Source organism: Sebastes fasciatus, chromosome 15 (genome assembly GCF_043250625.1).
Source record: "Sebastes fasciatus isolate fSebFas1 chromosome 15, fSebFas1.pri, whole genome shotgun sequence".
Lineage (NCBI taxonomy): Eukaryota > Metazoa > Chordata > Actinopteri > Perciformes > Sebastidae > Sebastes > Sebastes fasciatus.
In genome coordinates this window covers 31,267,913-31,290,556 of record NC_133809.1, presented here as the reverse complement: position 1 = coordinate 31,290,556, position 22,644 = coordinate 31,267,913, and the positions used below count along the sequence as shown (strand labels likewise).

The 22,644-nt window shown below is 42.4% G+C and overlaps 1 protein-coding gene across 1 annotated transcript in view; it reads left to right on the top strand.

Moving 5' to 3' along the window:
* The first annotated feature begins 239 nt into the window (after window positions 1-239).
* Window positions 240-22,644, top strand: part of bcl11ba (BCL11 transcription factor B a) — a 48,390-nt gene continuing 25,985 nt past the window's right edge. Inside the window, exons 1-2 of the mRNA XM_074660225.1 lie at window positions 240-1,247; window positions 12,217-12,693. Coding sequence (XP_074516326.1) covers window positions 1,193-1,247; window positions 12,217-12,693 — 532 coding nt within the window. The 5' untranslated portion in view covers window positions 240-1,192. The remainder of the gene's footprint in view (window positions 1,248-12,216; window positions 12,694-22,644) is intronic.

The window sequence follows — 22,644 nt, the reverse complement described above, 5'->3', positions numbered from 1 at the left end:
ATAATTGCACATATAAGCCTGCGTGCATTTTAAATGTGAATACAGTGCTCGTGCAAAGTGTCCAGCATCCTGTGGACGAGGTACGGAAGCCCCTCAGGTCACGGTTTGACAGAACTAAATCCCGCTCTAATACCGATGGGACACCGGCGGAGATGACTTGAGCGACTCTGACCACTGCTGCCGTGCGCGCCACGCGCCCGAGTGTGTGCGAGGGTGTGAGAGTGGTGTGTGTGTGTCAGTGTGTGTGAAAGCCACCACTAGTCGCCCCCAGTGCTCTTCAGTCTCCACTCTCCCTTCTCACCGCAGACTGAACGTCACGTCCGCACTTGAACTTGAGTTTTCTCCCATTGTAGAAGCCAGAGAGCCGCACAGAGCCGCACAGAGCCGCACACAGCCCGGGGATGCGGGACTCTGCAGCGAGAGCACAAAGACAAAAGAGGCTGGCAGTCTGTCCTCAAACACGCACTGGGCTTTGACTTCCAGAGTTCAAGAGTAACCCGCCCGCCTGCCCGCCCGGCTGGCAGTGCCACTGCCCGAGCAGCAGAAGAACAGAACAAGTGCCCACCACTTGGTGACACCCAGAGAAGTACCGAGAAGGACATTGGATTCCTATTTGACACACTTTAACACCTTAATTGGCGTCATTTGAGCAGCTTTGTCCGGACAGGGACGCGCGGTGTCCAGGGTGTCCGGAGAGTGGACACAGGTAGTGACTGTCCATCAGGGGGTGACCGCAGACCTCCCGCGTCTTCCCGCGTCTCTCCTCCACTCCACTCCACTCCACTCCGCTCTCCTCTGACAGATGGTGTGAAAGCGGCGGCAGGCAGAGCCGGACTAGCCTCCTTTCCTCTCCTCTCCTCTCCTCTCCTCCTCGCCTCTCCTCCCTCACCAGCAGCACCAGAAGGGAGGCGCGACACCACTTTGGCTCCGAACTCCGACCGAGCGCCCGGCCGCCCAACGCTGCATCACGGCCGGTCACCGCAGCGCGCAGGAGCCGCTGCTCGCTGGAGGTCAGTTCCAGGGGCACCTCTGGGGCCACCAGTGCAGAGAGGTCAGTTTGGGGTGGCCAGCGAGCGGCCACTTTTGGGGCCAGCTTTTGGCCGGTATAAAGGAGAAGCAGCAGCAGCAGGAGGAGGAGAGCCGACCCTTCCAGCGCCGCTCTCCGGGCGATGCCAGAGTAAATGCCAGGGCGATGTCCCGACGCAAGCAGGGGAACCCGCAGCACCTGTCTCAGAGAGAAATAACACGTAAGTACATTCACATCATCACTACATACACTTAGCTTCTCATTTCTCCTCTTCCTTGTCATTCTGACAAGTTGAGTGGATTTTTTCCCGCTGGATGATCGGTGCGTAAAAATGAGCATTTTCAGAAAGTTTGGACAAAGTGCGTCCTGAAGGCCACTTATTTCTTCTCCTGGTTTACTGACTAAATTACATACAGGCCCTAATTTACTTCACTGATTATTAGGGTCTATAAATAGCCTGCTATTTTTAGAGCAAATGTACACATCCAGCAGAGACAGTGAAAAGTGTTTGGCTGCGTATTTGACTTTTCTCTGTGAAAGCAGCTCACGGACAAGTCGAGATCCGTCCGTCCTGGTGCTTAATTGAGACATGACTTCTTTATTATTCCGCTTTTTGATTTAATTAAATTATAACCAGCGCTGTCAGTAGAAGAAAATTACACTTAATTTTCAACTGGTCATAAAACCATAATTGTACCTCCATCACTTTTATTCACTTCATACTTTTTAAACGCACTTTAATAAGCAGTTGTCGTTTCTTCCCGATGACTATATTAAACGCCAGCTCTGTTATATTCATATTAGGTGAACACACAAAAACAAGTCAATTATGATTTAGAGTATTTAATTCTAACAAACTCTTTTACATTTTCCACTTCAAGAAAAAAGGCCGATACTTTATTTTAACAGACAAATACTAAACTGAATTATTGTGCCAGCTGCCACAGGAAAAATAAATGATGAAATAAAATAAGACAATATTCCTCTTTTTTCTTGCTCTGTATCGAAGCCACGGAGTTCCTCCGTTTATTCTCTTTCTCTGCAGGTTATTGAATGTTTGATAGACACATTACTGCCTCGTGCCAGCCTCTCTCTATTATACTCTCTTTAATTAGTTAGTCCCGTTCATCATGTTTTTCTGCTGCATGGATGCAAAGCTTAGACTTTGTAATATTAATGCTCGGTTTAGATTATTTAATACCCTGCACGCCTTGACAGAGAAAAATTCCAGGGTTTCCCCCCACGGCACTTTATGCAGAGTGCAATAAGTGACGGCATTTACAGGCAAAATACCTTAAAGTGAAGTAGTTGTATTTATGTGGAGGATTAATACCATCTTAAAGGCGTTTATTGGTGGAAAGGAAAAGAGTGCCGGAAAATGGATTTGATATTTTAGAAAGAGAAACTTTTTTTTAGTCCTAATTTCAAACCTAAATTACACTTGTGATTGAAATAGGAACCGCATCGCTCTTCCTCCTTATTTAACGCAAACACTGGATGTTTTGCCGCTGAACTTCTCAGCAGTGAAAAGTCTTTTTATTTTTTTTCTGGCCTCAGATGAGTTTTTCAGCTCCAGATGTGTGTGGAGCTGGCAGCCTGGTGCGTCCTGACAGCAGCAGCAGCAGCAGCACACCTTCATGCACGACTTTAACTACTAAAAGCACCAGAGATCAGTAAGGGACACTTAGTGATGAGATGAATTCAGCTAAAAGCATCTGGTATTGATTCACATCACAATAATGAGTCTAAATCACAGAGGAAGTGCAGACTGAGTAAGTTTAATCCTAATGTTACATTTGGTGAACATTACTACTCTCTTTCGTCCAGCTTGAGGTTATTTGGTGAGGCTTGTGTTGTGTGAAGCGTGCCAGATCAGATCACTTACACTACACTATATCAGTGCGCACGTCAGTGGTTCGGTGCCTATAATATAACAGCCATATTTACAGTATAGGGACTCAGCTCAGTGTCCTTACCCAGGCTTTCGGCCACGCTGCCTGGCTGTCTATAGGTTCCTTTCTATGTTAGGAGGCTTGGCTTTATGGCATTGCACCGCCAACCCACACGGCCATACACACACACACACACACACACACACACACACACACACACACACACACACACACACCTAAAGACAATGCATGTGGCATGGATGTCAAATCATCTCCTGACAAGTAGAGATTTTATTGCTTAACAGAGCTACAACTTGTGTGTGGCAGCTCTCGTACGCAGGCCTGCAGTGCGGTTACCTTTAGAAATGGGTCACATTGTGCACGCTGCAAAGAGCCCAGTATATATTTGAAGTGATAAACAGACAGACAGGTAACAGATCTCGAGATGAGGAAAGATGAGAAAGATGGAGCCTAATAAATGAGCTTCCTGTTTGTATTGTAACAAAGCTGCTTTAAGCTCACTGTGTGTGTGTGTGTGTGTGTGTGTGTGTGTGTGTGTGTGTGTGTGTGTGTGTGTGTGAGTGAGTGTGTGAGTGTGTGTGTGAGAGTAATCATGAGTGTGTGTGTGTGAGTGAGAAGTGTAAAATGCACTTCGGTAGTTGTGTCCACAGAGCAGGTCTGACCTGTCTGTCTGTCAGATTTATCACCATTCAGGCTGCAGCACGGTGCTGTACATTCCATAATTTATGTGTAAGAGATGCTCGCCAATTTAGTATGCTTGAGTAGACACATACACAAACATGTGCACACACACACACACGCTTATATATGTATGTAGGCTTGCATGGACATCAACACACACACATATGCAAATGTACTTGTGAATCCCCCTCACCAAAATTCGCATAATTCTTCCCGAGCTGTCAGGTCATAAAATCTGTTGGATCTGTGTTTTAATCGGAGCATTTTAAATTTGGATTTCACACCACAGTGCATCACACAGTCCAAAATTTGACATTGTGCATGAATTCTAGATTTCATAGGAAAAAGAAGAAGAGTTGCTCCACCTCTTTTGTCTTTCAGCATCAAGAAGAAGTTTTAGGAAAGGTGAGACGTATTTTCTGGAGGTTAAATTGCTGATTTTTTAAATGCAGTCTGGCAAGGCCTCAGTCGTACTGCAACATTCTTACACTCAGTGCTCAAAATATGAGGGATATCGAAGCCCCGTTTTGCACAATTCCCAGTTGGCTCAAAGCTTAAAATGATTCTGTAATTGATCTTCTTCCCTTTGTTTTCATCTTTGTTGTGTGATAAGAACCGATTTTTAAAAGAGAAATCAATAAGGGATCACCGTTTTGATCTGGAATCAACTATTCAATGCACTCCATGAATGGAACATTAAAATGAAACGATCTGTCCTGAGAGAGACACACGTGGGTAAGATAAATTGGTGGAGATCTATATATTTTTTTGTTTGCCAGTCAGATTTGGTGTGGGTTTTGGCATCGCCAGGCTGAGACAGTTTACACCCGAAGGTGCAGACGTGCCTTCTGCTTCTCATTCACTGCAAATAACCCCAGCTTTCCTCCGAGAGGCAGATTTAGTGTGAAGAGACGCAAACAGGACGAGAGCTCCCGTTGTAGCCGCAAACACACACACACACACACACACACACACACACACACACACACACACACACACACACACACACACACACACATGAGGAGAGAGAGAGAGAGCTGCGTGCAAATTGCAGTCGCCCACTTGAGATGCATGTTTCCCTTTGGCTTGTCAAATAGCCGTGCACCCTGCTGGGGCTAAGTCTTTGTTAGAGAGAGAGAGAGAGAGAGAGAGAGAGAGAGAGAGAGAGAGAGAGAACCTAGTAACTCCTTCTTTTATATGCACTGAAGCATTCTGTAGATGAGGTGTTTTTGAAATGTCATAAATGAGTCTTATTAAGTGTCACAGCTGATTGTAATGAATACATAATGATATTCCTAATAGTCATATCATTCATTATTTTAAATAACACAGTTAATAATACAATTTGAGAGACTGCACAGGTAACGCTTTAAAGAGTTGCTTCATTCAAATTAACAAAAGAGTTTGCATTGCTCTCATCATTTTCAAACTTTAGATGTTGAGGTGTGTGCACTGTACAGAGTACCCAGGGCTATCTGGAAACACACATTGCTATGACATTTTATTTGTCAACGTCATATATATATATATATATATATATATATGTATATATATATATATATATATATAGTACACCAAAAATGATTTTTTTTGTCAGAAATAATCCTATAGATGCAACATAAAAAGTGTGGCTTTTTAGAGTGTGTGTGTTTGTAAATGAGTGTGCACAGGACGAGAGCTTCCAGTTCCCACAGAGCATGCCTAAACTCATTTTGTTGATCAGCAGGCTGTACACACACTACCACAACTGATACTACATTACACACGCACACACACACACACACACACACACACACACACACACACACACACACACACACACACACACACACACACACACACACACATACACACACACACACACACACACACACACAGCCATAGCCTGCATACCAGAGTGTTGGTTTGCTCAGCTGAGGCTTGGTGAGCTGTCTGTCTGTCGACGCTCTCCCTTCAACGCCACACATCTACCCCTGAACCCCCCCCCCCCTCTCCAACTCTTTCTGTATTTTCTTATGTCTCTCTATCTCTCCTTTTCTCTCTTTAGGTCTGTCTCTCTGTCTCTCTGTCTCTCCTTCTCTCTCTTTAAGTCTGTCTCTATGTCTCTCTATCTCTCCTTCTCTCTCTTTAGGTCTGTCTCTATGTCTCTCTATCTCTCCTTCTCTCTCTTTAGGTCTGTCTCTATGTCTCTCTATCTCTCCTTCTCTCTCTTTAGGTCTGTCTTTATGTCTCTCTATCTCTCCTTCTCTCTCTTTAGGTCTGTCCTTATGTCTCTCTATCTCTCCTTCTCTCTCTTTAGGTCTGTCTTTATGTCTCTATCTCTCCTTCTCTCTCTTTAGGTCTATCTCTATGTCTCTCTATCTCTCCTTCTCTCTCTTTAGGTCTGTCTCTATGTCTCTCTATCTCTCCTCTCTCTTTAGGTCTGTCTCTATGTCTCTCTATCTCTCCTTCTCTCTCTTTAGGTCTGTCTTTATGTCTCTCTATCTCTCCTTCTCTCTCTTTAGGTCTGTCTTTATGTCTCTATCTCTCCTTCTCTCTCTTTAGGTCTGTCTTTATGTCTCTATCTCTCCTTCTCTCTCTTTAGGTCTGTCTTTATGTCTCTATCTCTCCTTCTCTCTCTTTAGGTCTGTCTCAATGTCTCTCTATCGCTCCTTCTCTCTCTTTAGGTCTGTCTTTATGTCTCTCTATCTCTCCTCTCTCTTTAGGTCTGTATTTATGTCTCTCTATCTCTTCTTCTCTCTCTTTAGGTCTGTCTCTATTTATCTCTATCTCTCCTTCTCTCTCTTTAGGTCTGTATTTATGTCTCTCTATCTCTTCTTCTCTCTCTTTAGGTCTGTCTCTATTTATCTCTATCTCTCCTTCTCTCTCTTTAGGTCTGTCTCTATGTCTCTCTCCCTCTCTTCCTGCTAGGGGGAGCTCTCAGGCTGTCAGTGCTGCGCTGGCTTTGCCAATGAGAGGGGTAGCAGAGTGCAAATGTGTGTGTGTGTGTGTGTGTGTGTGTGTGTGTGTTGATCAGATGACATCAGCGCTGAAAGACCACATTCAACTCTTAACTGTCAACACCTGCACACTCTGTACTTGACTGTCTCTGTCACACTCTTTATTTACACTGTCAATTCATGACAGTGGCTGACTGACATACAGCATTCAGTATGAATGTGTGTGTGCACTGTAGTGTATTGACATAGTGGAGTTGTAGCTACTGTAAATGATTGGACAACATTCATCTTAAGCTAATCGTATATTTTGCTTTATTTTTGTCCTGAGAATTTTTTCCTAATCAAATAATTTGGTTTGAAGATATCAACCCCTTTTTTCTCTTTTAGTTTAATGACATTTTGTAAACTGCTTTGACAATATTGTCTGTGTTGTCTCTGCAAATGATCCCTGGATAAATTAGTCTATCACATACTATTATTAATTTGTCAACGGTTTATTACTAAGCCGAATCATAAAGCATGTTATAAAAAAGGACTTCATATATTTCAATTCAGAATAAAACCAATCAGTCATTTGTTACTAATCTGAAAGGAATTGTAGGTATGTGTATTTTGGGGATGAAGAACTACAGGTAACACAGTTGCTCTGCTATTTGGAGCTTTGTGTGCTGTGTTTTCTGAGGAGCGCTTCATTCCTACCACAGCACCTCCCGGTGAAGGTGGCTCTGTGCTCACTCACACATTCCTCTCTCCTCTAGTCTGAACTCTCTGCCACTCTCTGTACCGTCTTATGTGAATCCAACTAACACGGCAATCACACTGAAACAAATGTTTAGAATTGTTTGTACATTTGCATTTGAATTGGCTTCTTTGAGGTACGCAGGTTTTCATTTGGAATCAGGTCAAATCTGAAAATAGGCTGCGAGTCGTAACGGTGGAATATTTATTCCCAAACATTACTTCTATTTCTGCTTAAATATAAAGGCATGTTTTTAATTGCTAGAGCACCAAAATGTTCTATTCTAGTAGAATTAATGTTACTGTGGCAGTAGTATTTTTAGTAAAGTATTCCTTCAGGCATTTTTCCTTTATTGTGATAGTTTACAGTAGAGAGGTGACGGGAAACAAGGGGAAAGTGAGCAGATGACGTGCAACAAAGACTCAAAGTGGGGAGGTTGCAATTACAGGGATAACACCTGAAACACCACTTCATTCTCCCAATGCACTTATATATATATATATATATATATATATATATATATAAAAGTATGACATTTTAGTAAAGGTTATTAGATTTAATTTTTACAAAAGGGAACACTGGTACATACAATGACTGAGTAATGGCTCCAAAAACGAACCTATACAAATTCACAGATCAAATGAATGACTTCAAATACTTAACAAAATGCACCAAAAACACTAATCAGTACGACGACTAGAGCTTTTCAAATTTCTCACTCCTAACCGAGATTTTCAAAACTGACTTTGGATGAAAAGCTACTTCCTGTTTAGACATTGAACATTGTTACTGGAAGTGTTCTGAAGCCGTGTCTTCACTTCAACGGTCTCTGTGGTGGCAGATCACTTTGACTTTTTTCCTCTTACTTCTAATATCTCCGTCATCTAGGTTGCTTCATGTATTTACTGTCAGTGTCAAACTGTTTGTGTGTGTGTGAGTATTCACTGTGTGTGCAGCATTGCTGTGACCACCGATCAGCTCTGGAATCTGCTTTTACTTTGAAGCTTTTGGATGATTTCAGTAGCCAATCGAAAACCAGGAACTTTCACCTCCAAATCTTAGTGGTGAGACGGATGAGCTGTAGTGGCCCGTTGGAGAGTGCACATGTGTGTGTGTGTGTGTGTGTGTGTGTACGTGTATGTTTGCATACGTAGTAACCGTCCGTTTCTTCGGGTTTGGAGAAATGTTGAGGTGTGGCTATTGCTTAGTTGGCGACGAATGACTGTGATGCTACAAGTGTGTCTGCATGCCGAGCATGCGACAATTGTGATCTGTGTGTGCGTGTGTGCTGTGCAGTCTCACCCACAAACATTTAATCTTGGTTCTAGCCTAGCATGTGTATCTATGTGTGGTTGAGGAAACAGTAAAACAAAATGTACCAGTAAAGTCAAGTTTTTATAGTTTTCATCAAGTCTTTTCTTTTTAACTGGCAGGACCTTTTCTCGTTCTGAGAGGAATTTGCAGGCTTTCATCAGTCAAAAAGGGAAAAGTTATGATGCTATTAAAAAAAAAAAGTAAGATTATAAAAAAGATCTGTTGAAGAGAGGGAAAACAAATATTTGAGAAGCAGCTTTGCTCCTAATATGCTCTCCCATTTGTGTCTGTGAATATTATGTGACGGTTGTGTGGAGAGCGTGAAGGGTCGAGATGGATTAACAGCACATTTATAGTGATAGGCGGTGAATAGAGGAAGCCAAACCCCAGAGACGGTAGCCTGCTCGGAGAAAACTTCTCCCTGACGACGGGAATTCAAAGCAGCGCCTGTTTTGGCCTCAACACAAGCCAAACACCATATTTATACTCTCCAAATACCTGTTGCACTACCCTATCCTTGCAGATACTATAGATGGTTTGTGTTATTTTTGAGCCGTTCATTTTTAGACGTTCCATTTCCTTTGATTTTTTTGTTCTTCTTCTTCAGCCCGGGTTAACTGAAATCCTATTAGCGCTCTTGCCTGACTCACCCGAGCCTTATTAGGTAAATCAGGCCAAAGTGACGCTTCTTCTATTGCATGTGTCATTTGCATACACACTGTCGACTTCATCGGCATGCAGTAATTATGGGTAAAAAAACACACAACCAAATGCACGTTTAGTTTTTCGATACAGTTTTTAAATACCCACTGAAACTGGCTTTGGCTATGAACATATAGGTATTTACAGTATATTTATATACGTTTGTACATACATATCTGCAATTGAGTGTAAATTTAATAGTATTTCTGTGGTTTCAAAAGAATCAGACGTTGTGATCAGTGTGTCTTCACACACACAGGAAGTCAGCAGTGTATTTGAGATTTGGCTGTCATTTTTTTTGTCATAATATAATAATCATTAATCTCGTGATGAAGTCAAGTTTGCAGAGGTCAGTGTAATTGTGGAGTGTTTGTTCCAGGTCAGCTCACTGGCTTTATTCTCTCTAATGTTTATTACTGGAGAAATACACTCTGCTGTACATGGCTGTTCATTTCAATAGCGGAGGACAGATGGCTTCAGCCTGCAGGCCACACACACACACACACACACACACACACACACACACACACACACACACACACACACACAATGCACACAATGTGTGTGTGTGTACCCATGATGTACACATGCACATACAAACATGATACGACACGATGCACACGGTACAAACATGCAACACGTACACACATGCAGAAGGAAGCGGTGCAGTTGGTGTACGGAGATGTGGGCTGACAGAGCTCAGATACTGTACACCTGCTCACACGCACATGCTTCCTGTAGCCGTAGAAATATAAATAACAAAAATAATAATAGAAAAGATGTAATCAAATTAAGAGCCTCCTCTTATATTTTAATTTTTTTTGTGATGATGATGACAATGATATAGACGTTTACAAGAACTATGCAATTGTTTGTATAGTACACTTTAATTGTCATATATATGTGTTTTTATTTTTTATATATATATATTAATTGTGGTACCTCTAGCAGTAAGAATTGCACTTATTGTATATTGCTATTACTACTAAATAATAATTGTTGTTAATCTGGACTATATTACACTAGGGTGTAATAAGGTGCTATGATAAATCTGAGGGATCAGAAGATGATTAAAGGAATAAGGAAGAAAGCATGTCTATATTTCTGATACAAAAAGTGTGTTTTTTTAAATAGATTTACATTTTTTTTTCGATGTTTTTTTAATCTGAAAAATCACTTTTTTGTTGAATTGCTCTGATTCAAACTAAAGCTCTAACCTGCTATGTGTGGTCACAAGTAGACATTGCTTCACTTTAAAGGGTCACAACCCAAAAAAGTCAGGAACCACTGACGTGCCTAATATATATATATATATATATATGGGCGACGGGTCATTTGGGGCAAAGCCCACCTGCTGGCAGCAGAAAAAAAGTGTGGTTTTAGTGGTATTGAGTAACTTAGAAATTAATATTAATGCGTGACATAAAAAATCCTCGATTGCTGCTGTTATTCATCATTATTCTACAATTTAAGATCACTGAGCCGTATAACAGAAGGCTGAGGAGAACAGGTATGTGCCCAGGCGGATATCAGTTGTTAAACTGATATGTCCAAAGTAGTTGTTGCCCCACCATTTTTTCCACCTAAAAATGTCTTTGTATAGTTGGAATGTATAGAATGGCTCACATTATGTGTTTGCAGTGTGAAAGCAGAGGGTTCAACAGTGGTGTATTTCAAAGCAGATCTAAAGCAGTTATATGTTGAGGTGTGCTGCTCCATCTGGAGCCTTCATCTGCATTTGCCATCCCAAATCTGTTTGCATTTCTAATGTGGAGGCTGAGACAAATGGCCAACCTGCTACTAATCCATCATCTTGTATTAGAGAGAGAGAGGGGGAGAGGGAGGGATGATGATGATGATGATTTCTGTCTTTTCCTGTTTACCTCTGGGGTAACTTCTCCTCTCCATCCTCCTCCTCCAGACCTCCTCACTCCTTCACTTTGGTTCCTTCAAGCAGTAATCTAAACCAATCCCTCATTTATAGCCTGTTCATAAAGGCTTTTACATTTGTTATTCTAGCACACATCTGCTGTCTGACTGCTCTTTCCCTGCAAAACTCTTCTGCTGCACAAGGAGGAAGGTGTAGTACCTTTACGACAGCAGCAAGCAGCCCTTTGATTTAACATTATTCATAGTAGGAAAACTGGACAAAATAAATCTGTTAATTCACAATTTTAACGCTGAAAAAAGCATTTGCTTGGAACTGTTATCAGTACTCAAATGAACTTAACTATGTACTGTATAATTTAAAAGTACATATCATGGTGTCGATATCACCCAACATACTGTAGTTTTTGCTAAAGAATTAGCATGGACAACTGTAGCTCGATCCACAATTTTCCTGGAACACGTGGATTAATGGTTCCCAAACCTTCGGTCAGGAAGATAAATAGACCTGTGATGTGAGGTTCCAAGTAGACATTGCTTTGTTTTAAATTGAAATAGTAGCGAACCACTGACACGGATAACTTAAGTTCTCTTCACTTATTCTTTTCTCTAATTCTTCTACCTTCTACCTTCTTCTATCGAGTTTCTTCTACCTCAGACGAATACACTGCCTTTAAACTGAAATAAAAGTTGCAAAAGTATTGAAAACTTTTGGATTCTGATAACGTTTGTAAATAACCAAACACACACACATACAGATTATAGCGGTTGATCCTGCTCCACATTTATCTCAGGAATGTCGTACAGTATTACAGGTGAAATGAACAGAAAAAGCAGCATTGTGTTGCTCAAGGGCCCATATCGATGTCATTCTCCACTCATACCTAAAGGATTCAAACCTGCTTCTTCTAGCATTTCCAAAAATCCCACTAAACAATGTGTGTTGAGTCCAGTTTGCAGATGTCCAGGTGTTACATCATCTGATATGTCTCTTCTGTTTTTCCTATTGGACAGCGGAGGTTGAGCACCCAGATGGCGGACTGCTCTCCGACTCTCTATCCCTCCACCCGCTCCGCCTGCCCTCTCACCCTCTCGGCCTACCTCCCCATCGGTTGGACCCTAGCCTGGCCCACGCCCTGCCGCCCGGCCTCCACGCCGACCACGACCTGCTGACCTGCGGCCAGTGCCAGATGACCTTCCCGCTGGGCGACATCCTCCTCTTCATTGAGCACAAGAAGAAGCAGTGCCAAACGCCGCTGCTGGCCAATGGCTGCTACGACAAGATGACCGACCAGGGAGGAGGAAGAGGAAGGAGTCCGACTCTGCAGGGCCTTCATCACCACACACAGCGGAGGGAGCTGAGGAAGGTGGTGGAGCCGGTGGAGATTGGCATCCAGGTGACACCAGAGGAGGAGGAGGTGGGAAGAGGTGAGAGGGGAGCGAGGACGCCCATCAAAGGGATTTGCCCCAAGCAGGAGAACACACCGACAGGTAGGCGTGATAAACACACACCCTTTAACAAAACACTTGAGCTTTTTCATCACCCTAAATACATAGGACTTCTTTTGACCAAATCATTTAACTACATGTACACATAAATTACCTTCTCAGCTTTTGTGGTGGCATCCTGTTGAGATTTACCCCATCCTCTCCAGCAAGAGAGAGAGAGAGAGAGAGAGAGAGAGAGAGAGAGAGAGAGAGAGAGAGAGAGAGAGAGAGAGAGAGAGAGAGAGAGAGAGAGAGATGTTCATTTCATTAGAGGGAGAGGACAACAGAGCGAGGGAGTGAAGAGAAAGAGGGGAGAGACAGGCACATTACCCACTCAAAGCCCTAAACCCCCTCAAGGACTCGGCTAGTTGAAACAAATTGTGCCAAACGTGACAGAGAGACTCACCCTGACTTTCATGGAGAAATCCAGCCTAAGCCATCTGCTTAAAAAGGTGAAAAGCTCATTAAAATTCAAATAAGCAAAGGAGGGGAAAAAAACACGATGAGAGGAGAAGGAGGAGGAAAAAAAACAGAGAAAGAGGGATTAAAAAGAGGCTAGTTTCTCCTCCATTCAGAGGGGTAAAGAAGCAGTTTAGCAGGAGTGCAGCTGCGGGGGGAAGAGCACCAGCAGTTATCTCTCAAACCAGTCAAGACGCTCAAAGAGAGCCAGAGGGGAAGAGCAGAATATTCCAGTCTGAGACGAGAACTCCTCTCAGCTGTCCTGCCTTCTTAGAGGTCACCGGTTGTAGAACCAGAACTCTGCAGCTCAGTGCTCGACAGCAGGTACTCGCCAACAACCAGCAGGTGCTAAAATGACTCACGAGTCAATGGCTAGATACCAACTTCTCAAAGATGAAAGCATTTTGAAAAACAGCATTACTCTAGTTTGACATGTAATGTGTCACAGTTGAAATAAAACACTTAAGGTTGACTAAGTATTGTGTAAGTGTGATGCACACAGTAAATCTTGATGGTTACCATTCATACTCAAACAGTAGCGTTGAAGTAACAGCAAATCTATACTGGCAAGTTAAACTTGGATTTTTTTTTTTATCCAGCCTCATGTTTCTTTTCAGAAAAAACTCTCACTTGTGCATCTGTCATGGCAGGCTGTTCTCATTCACTGTTCGTAGCTATACCTACGAAAAGTAATGTGCTGTAATTCGTATACATCCCACAAAATCAATGCGCATTTAGTCCATGTAATCATGAACCAGGAAGTGTAAAGAGCGATAAATGCTGCGTATGGAGGAGGTCGGGGTGGACGGCTCACCCAGGAAACCGCTGTTCATATCCCATGTGAAACCAGAAGTCAACATTGATTTATTTGCCATGTAACTTCAATTACAGTAACAAAAGGAGGTAAATGTTTGTGTAAAATCTATAAAATCTGTAAAATCATTTGGACAAAAAAACAACTTCATCAGCCACACCGGACTAAACTTTAGAGGGAAGTGTTGACCCAAAGCCACATGAGGAACATTCACACTCTTGACTCTGGCTCCCCATTTAGCAGGACAGAGCTCCTCTGAACGTGTCAGTCTGCGGTTTGGCCTGCGCTGTAAAACACTGTGTTTGGGCCTGAACTTCATCAATATTTTACCAGGCTGTTACAACTCTGCTAGGCAGCCGCAAAGCGCTGCTGTAGACAGCACAGCCATCTGAACCTCTGGAAGAAGCAATCTGAGCCGTAGGAGGGTGCAAACAGCTGACGTTCTCATCCCAACTCGTCATATACTGACGCTTTGTCAGACCCCTCGGCGTCACTCGTTTTGGTTGCGGGAAACACATACGTAACAACGTACATCGCTATCACGCTATCGTTAGGTTTAGGAAAAAACAACATGGTTGGACTTAAAACTACTACGTTTGTACAGTGAAGATGACACTGAACACTGTGAACACGGGACATGAATGAACAGCTGATTGTAACATCTCCTGGATGAAAGCCTTGTGTTTGTTGGACCCATCCACCTCCCCTCCCACCCGCCCTGTGTGTCTTTTCGCTCTTAAAGCTACATCACCACACTTCCAGCGCACTTTCCCAGAGCGTTTAGTATCGACGCAGATGGGTTTACAATTACATTGCAGTTAGCGGAAAGCCCGGTGCGTTTCATACCGACGCTAAAGGATGCCTTAAGCGCCGGTATCTAACACCGATGGAGGTGACAAAACATTGGTATTTGATGCCTTGGGACTGAGCAGGGCTGAAATAGCTCTAATACAAGCCTGCAGAGCTGCACTCAAGCATGTGCACTAATTGATTGGCGTAGGTCACGTTATTAGGTCGGCATTATTCATATTTATGTGCATAAGTATATTCCCCCCCCCCGTGTTTAAATGCTTGCAATATATCTAACTGTAGTCCTCCTGTGAAATCAATTCCACATGTGCAACGATGGAAGGCTTGAAATTGTAATTGCACAATATTTCCTCATAACGGAACGCGCAATAATTTTCACATTAAAAGCGAAAACATATTAGCGGCTCAATTGGACGTGCACTGCAGCAACTGTAAACTATATTGCTGCAATAACATTTTATGGTTCAAAATTACCCTTGGTATTTCACAATTTCCACATGAAATATGGCCAACTAGCACCTTATTAACACGAGGAGAGGACAGAGGGGTTTATTAATGGAGCCGGAGTTTAATTTGGAGAGAACACGCTCAGCCCTGCTCATAATCAACGGGGGACTGAAATATGGCAGGTGGAATTTTCTCTTTGTAAGTCAGAGGTTTTTCTCCGATAGATTTTTACACCTTTCATTACCTGGTGAAAGGGGGAGGGGGGGGTTGGGAGGGAGGCAGAAAAGAGAAGAGAGAGAGAGAGAGAGTGAGGGGAAAAATGGGTTTGAATGTCAGCTCAGAACACAACTGGTGACGCTGCTTCGTAACCGGCTCCCAGCAGGTCAAACTACTCCTTTATTCTCAAGCTTTTTCACTCCCTTTTGTTCTCCAAGTGGAACACACACATATTCACACATTTGACAATTTAAGGAAGGAGTCATTTTTGATTAAGAGACTCTGTAAAAGCATGTTTTAATATTGTGTAAAGGAATACAGTGAATGATAAAAACCAGTATAAGTCCTCGATACAGTGGAACTAAACTTTCTTGGCATGATGAGGAAACATTATTTGGCCAAATAGAAACATTAAACCAATTACTAAAATGATGTCAGGATTGAGGGTGTCTTTTTTTAAATTTTGTAAATGTCACTGTTTAGAGCTTTTTTCATTTTCTTTTAATATTTTATCTGATACTTTGCAGTTAAAGTGCTGCAACAAGCCATGTATGATTTTGTTACGGGACAATGTTCTAACAACAGTCAGCTCTCCTCCTCTTCCTCCACTTGTACTCCCGTCTCCTGGACATAAATGATAGCCATGGAGGCCGTCAGTAGGCCACTGTGTGTGCGTGCGTTACCACGGGAGGGAATAGAACATGGAGAATATCTGAGAGCACCATCTTACCACACAAACACACACTCCCTTTAGGCCACTCGCAGCCTCCCAAAAAATCTTTGATCTCACAAATCCATATCTGGGGAAAAGAGTTAGTAGACAGCCTCCGCTCCTCTACCTGGACATCCATCCAGCTCCTGTTCTCATCTTCCTCTCCTTTCCTCTCCTCTCCTCCACCTGGCCCAGCCAGCACAGTTATATCACCATCGCTAGCTGTTAGCTAGTTGACTATAGATGCTAAAATAACATGCTAAAAAGCTTATGTTATATTGTATGAGTTAACATGTAGGCTAATCGTTAGCTGGTAAGGTAAGGTTAGTCCAACATAGTGATATTATCCAGACACACAACCAGTCACTGTATCACGGGTGCAATCTGATCCAGCCAAAAACTAACAAACACAACACAAATCATCCATGTGTATTCATTTCAGTTCATGTGCTTCCATATTCATTTAAATTCATCCATCCATCCATCCATCCATCTGCAACCGCTTATCCCGTTAGGGGTCGCGGGGGGGCTGGAGCCGATCCCAGCCGACATTGGGCGAAGGCAGGGTACACCCTGGACAGGTCGCCAGTCCATCGCAGTCATTTAAATTCAAATAAACTCAAATAAGCAGGTTGGCTCAAATAAGACACTCATACTCACAGGAACTGAAGTTGTTGAATGATAAGAAAATTAGGGATGCACCGACACTGGATCAGATATCGGGCCGATACTGACTCAAATAGCTGGATCTGATATCGGTGACAATGGGGCCAAACCATTCAATAAAATGTTATGTTTATACACTATATACATTATATACTGTCATTTTTATTTCCTGTTTAAGTTTTGACCAGTTTGTTGCTGCATTAAAAAGGTTCACACTTGAACTGTAATTCCTGTTCATTTTAAAGTTGCTGGTGTACCATTTATGATTTTAATAATAGATAACAATTCAATACATTTATATTTATTGATTTATTTTGTTTTACAAAGTTAGGAAAGCAATGTTTAAGTCAAGCCTGATGTTGCCGTACACATACAAGCTACAGCTTATTAATTAAACACTGGTATTGGATCGGTATACTTGGTATCAGCTGATACCCAAAGCCCAGCTATCGCTATCGGTATCGGTATGGAAAAAGTTAGATCGATGCAAAATAAAACATTTTATCTTTTGTAAAATGACAGAGGTCCAATTATTTTAGCAGGGACAGATAAAAACCATGCTTCATGCTTTGGAAAGCATGAAGCATGGTTTTGACAAAACACGTTGTAGAAGGCATTTTGAAGTGGCAACCCTGTAGCTCATGTCAACTCCAAATCTAGCAAAATTCAACATAACATGGAACAGACATGTGAACTGGTATCTAGTGGGAGGACGGTGTATTCTAGTCGTAGAAGGTCTGTTCCATATTAACACTGTCGAAGGATGTCATCCTTTATTTATGCTACCGGAGCTTCACGTTATTTTCACCCTCCAGACTCCCAGTCAGTCAGGTTAGACAGAACGAGAGAAAGAGAAGGAAACATATCATTTTGACTTTAAGGCGCACACATACGTCCACGTAGTGTACACACATCAGCGAGGAGGAGTCACCACCTGACACGGTGTTGTGCAGCCCTTAAAGCCTTGTCAACTAGGGTTTAATTCAGACATTTAACCAAGTCTAGTTGGAATGAAGAGGAACACACTCACACACACACACACATGCATAAAGGGGCGTGTAGTTTTGACAAACTCAAATATGATGACACCCTTTTAATCTGACAGAGCCATTTGACAGGTGTGTGTGCTTTGCCAGCGGTCTGACTCTACCTCTGCTTTTACACACGCTTTTCATGTTGTTTTTTTTCCAGCTGACTTTTTTTTGTTTTCCTGTTCAGTCTCTGTCTCTCACACACAGATGGTTACTACACACCGACACAAGGAGCTCTCTGGATTTCTCTCTCTTTCACACACACACATTTTGTTTTCAAATTATGAAGCAGTATATTCATGTTCATCAACCCAGCAGTGGACCACATAGTTATACATTATATATTCTTGTCCATCAACACTTTATGTGCACTCTATGTGGACACCCACAATTTTGAAAATGGGTGTACTTCCCCTTTAATTTCTGCATTTAATTGCCACTAACCTCAGCTTGTAGTAAGTACTGTAGCCTCTTGCGTTTGTTGGTTGAACAACTCCATACATTGATTACACCTTGTCAGCTCTAAATTTAAACACACACACACACACACACACACACACACACACACACACACACACACACACACGCATCTTTAAGTTGATTATCAGACGGAAAAAGAGAGTAATTAATATGCATAATTTACAACAGGATGTGAGATATGCAAAGTATGACTGAAGAATAAACACATAATGAAAAAAAGAATTATCAAGAGGGCATGTTTGAATCTTATGTAAACATTATGCATATAGACACGCACACACACACACACACACACACACACACACACACACACACACACACACACACACACACACACACACACACACACACACACACATCTTCATTAAATAATGACTGAGCACAGTGGCGTGTCCCTAAAATATTTACCATATGCTTATTTATCTTCCAAATTAAACTGCACAAAGACTTAACAAAGAGCTACGGCACAGTGTCTGTGTGAGTGTGTGTGTGTGTGTGTGTGTGTGTGTGTGTGTGTGTGTTTGATATAACAGCCTGTACTTTAGAGGCATTACGGCGCCCGCTGCTCTTGTTTTTTTGCGTTGTTTCAATAAAGCTGGGAGGCCTCTCGGATGGAGCGCCGGCCTTTTTGAAGTGGTAATTACTCTGGTTTGTATTGCTGCTCGCTCTCTCTCCCTGTCTCTCTCTACCTCTCTCGCCCTCTGTATCCTGTGTGCTTTTGGCTACTTTCGGTTCGGGTGTTTGTGTGTGTCTGTGTTCACACACAGAACAGTCCTGATGCATTTTTAATAGGCCTGAAAGGATGTGAATGGACACATGCACACACACTCAAGCAGTGAGGAAACTACACTTGCTGTTTTAGTCTTGAACGCTGTTGAACAAGTTACCTGAAAAATGTAATTTATTACTTACCACTTAGTGAAGAAGTAATTATATTATTTTACTTATTGCTCAACAGCACAATCTATGACATTCCTTGTTACATTACTTTCTGTTACGTAGTAAACGTGCCTTCTAACATCTGCCAAAGCTGCCACATCTTCTGTATGTAGGGCTGGTTGTCAAGCCACACAATGTTTTAGGTACTGACTAAAATGTGTCAGAAGAGTATCGAAAACTATCAAGTTGTGAAAGCTAACATTGAACATGTTTTCTAGGCAGCCCTGTCTCCTAAAAATTTATTTCTTATACAATGAAACTGCATTGTGAATTACGCTTTGATGGAAACATATTTTGTCGAGTTTGTTTTTGACGTATCAAATACGTTTGCAATGATAGTCTGTGTGCATAGGGAGGAGGTCGGAGGGGTGTATGGGTCAACAAACAGGACTTTCACCGAGGAGACTGCTGTCCGTGTCCTGTGTGAAACCAAAAGTCAACGTTCACCTATTTCAATTTACATCCGTATCTTAATAACGTAACAAACATAGTCAACCAAGTGTTTAAAACTGTTTAAAACTGCGACCGTAATCCGGCAGAAAATACATTTCCCACAAAACGTAATTGAGAAAGCAGTTCAGTTGTACGGGAATGGAAGTCTGTGACGTCTGTGACAGTGTTGGGAGGCCAGCTGCTTCCCTACACCTCCAGCACCTGAGTCAAGCTAACGTAGATCCTTGACTGAACACACTGAGACCAAACCTGTAACCCCCCCATCTAACTCCTGGTAACAGCCCCCCCGTAATGATTCTACACTACTGAATATAGTCATTATATAACATGTTACTAATGCTTTACTGCCCGCCATTGGTCTTGAAGACGTTTAGCCACAACTCGTCATGTGTGTGCATCTCATTTTGTCCTCCCTCTCCTCCCTCCATCCACTTCTTCTACCTTTCCTCTGTAAATCCAGCATGCATGGACACAAACCAGACACGAAGGCTGTAAAAAGACACAGAAAGACCAGAGTAGAAAGACATACACAGACACAAGCAGAGAGAGAGTTTCTGCCATTAATAGAGCATACAAAGGCACATCGGCATCTCGTGTGCTTCTTAGCATTTTCAAAATCCCTTTTTGCGATTTTCGCCTCGTCGCCTCTCTCTGCCGCGTTAATCACTTTGCATGCACTCATTTAAATATTAAAATTGTCTTTAATCATCAAAGCCAGTGAGCATCATGCATATTCATATCATCTTACCCCCTCCCCCCCAATCCCTCTCCCCCTCCATCCCTCCATCCCCTGGATCTCAGGTTCATTACTCTGCCGCACAGCCATTAGCCACTTCCCTAATCACACAGTTTACACACACAGACTAGCCCATGTGTGCACGCACACACACACTAACACAGCTAGCCACCAGCGCTAACCAGTGCTAATCCGCTAACTAGACTAAAACACACAGGCATCCCTCCAGTCTAAACTGAGTGAGCAGACTTGTCATCCATCCCGGCTGCTAGATGGCTGGAGCTGGGAGTATTTGTCAAGAGGCTCGATGAAACCCTCATTTGCATAATGACTTTGTAGTTCTGCATTAATAAAATTTGCATATGAAGCCGTGTTAATTACTCCTGATCAGCCTTTTTTGCATTCATGCATGGTAATTTTCGGCGACTTGCGAAAATTGATGTCCTGGCGTCAGGGATGAGATTGGTGGAAGAGGCTCTGTGTGTGTGTGTGTGTGTGTGTGGATGAGGATGAAGACAGGGCGGGGATGATGAAGATGGGGGATTGGGGGTGGGGGAGGGGGGGCGCAGATTGCTGTAGTTTGTTTTTTCAGGCACCGTCTTTCTATGTCTGTCCATAACTTTTATGAAATCTCTTGTAATTGTTGAGAGTAAAAGGAGAGGATTTTCAGTAAACACACACATACACACACATTCACACACATACACACACATTCACACGTACTCTCAGAGGCTGGCTGCCAGCCATTTGTGAATCTATTGTTTACTCTCAGTTCTTCATTTCAAACAGTAGAGACTTTATTTTGCACTCAGCTTCTCTAACGGGTTTGATCAGGACTGGATAATATTCACAGCATTTCATAAATGAATTTTGGTTCTAATAAGAATATGTTTTCTTTTTGTTGTTGTTATTGTGTGCGTGTGTGTGTGTGTGTGTGTGTGTGTGTGTGTGTGTGTGTGTGTTAGTAATATGGTTCAGTAGCAAATTTCTTTGACATTTTTTCTAATAAAGCACCCCCCTAAATAGAGCCACATGTGACCCTCAGAGGTCCCTGGACCCCACTTTGAGAACCACTTGGTTTAGCAGCTACTGAGACATGACGTCTGCTTTGCCGCTTCGTTTTAAATAGCTTTGGAAAATCAGCTTTTCTTTGATGAAAATGGCATCTAAGTGAGTGAAGGTTGATTTTAGAAGCTTTCCGTTTATTTAAAGCTTTTCCCTCAAGGACTCGCTCATTTGAATTCCCCACAGGGACGATCAGGTTTAACAAACCTCCTGTTAAACCCAGTTAGTGAGTTTCTTCATGGTCCCTCCAGAGTTTGGGCATTTATTCATGGCATTTCTGTTGGCCTTTTGCTTGTGGTTTTGGCACGGTGCTTTGAATGTATGTGTCATATGTGTGTTCTTAGATGCGCAAAAAAATCTATAGCGAAGCGGAGAGCAGCTATGGTGGAAAGGAGAGGAAATGTCTGTTTTTCCTGGTGGTCTCTGATTCAGTCAGTGACAGAATTAAAGCCAGGAGCTATAAGCAGCGTGGAGAGTCCGGGGCGCCAGCCAACGCAAAGACATTTCCAACAGGATGGACATGAATCACAGGCAGTCATAGATAAAGATTTTAAAGTGGTAATGAATCATGAAGATTCTTCTTTTTTGTTTGTTTTCTCTCCATTTTTAGTGGTGAGAGCTCATGAGAGGTTTCTGTTCTGCTCTTCATGTCTCGCTGATCACTTGTCAATCAGAGGGATGTCTTTTCCCTGTAGGTTCTGAGGGTGGCTCTTGTTTTTCATCAGTTAGGTCGTGGTAGCTCTCACTGCTCATGTTAACCACCTAGCTCTTTCTCCTCTGTTGAATGTAAAATATCACTTCATGTGCTTCCTGTGGTAGACAGTTGGTAAAATGTATGCAAAAATAGTGTAAAACATAATAGTTTTTTTTCCCTCTGTTTGAGTTGAAAGTATGAGCCAAAGTCATAGGCTCCTGTGGAATAGTGTTTTTTTGCAGCCAATGATAAGAGCTGGCTGAATTCTCTAAATACTAAGGAAACGTGCTCCAATGCTTCCTTTCTTATCTCCTTTAGCATAGGATACATTGGACCATCCTTGACCAAAAGGAGATAACGGCGTCCCACAATTCCTTGCGGCATTAATAGGCACCATTTATCCGTCAATAACATCCACCGTCGCATAAACAT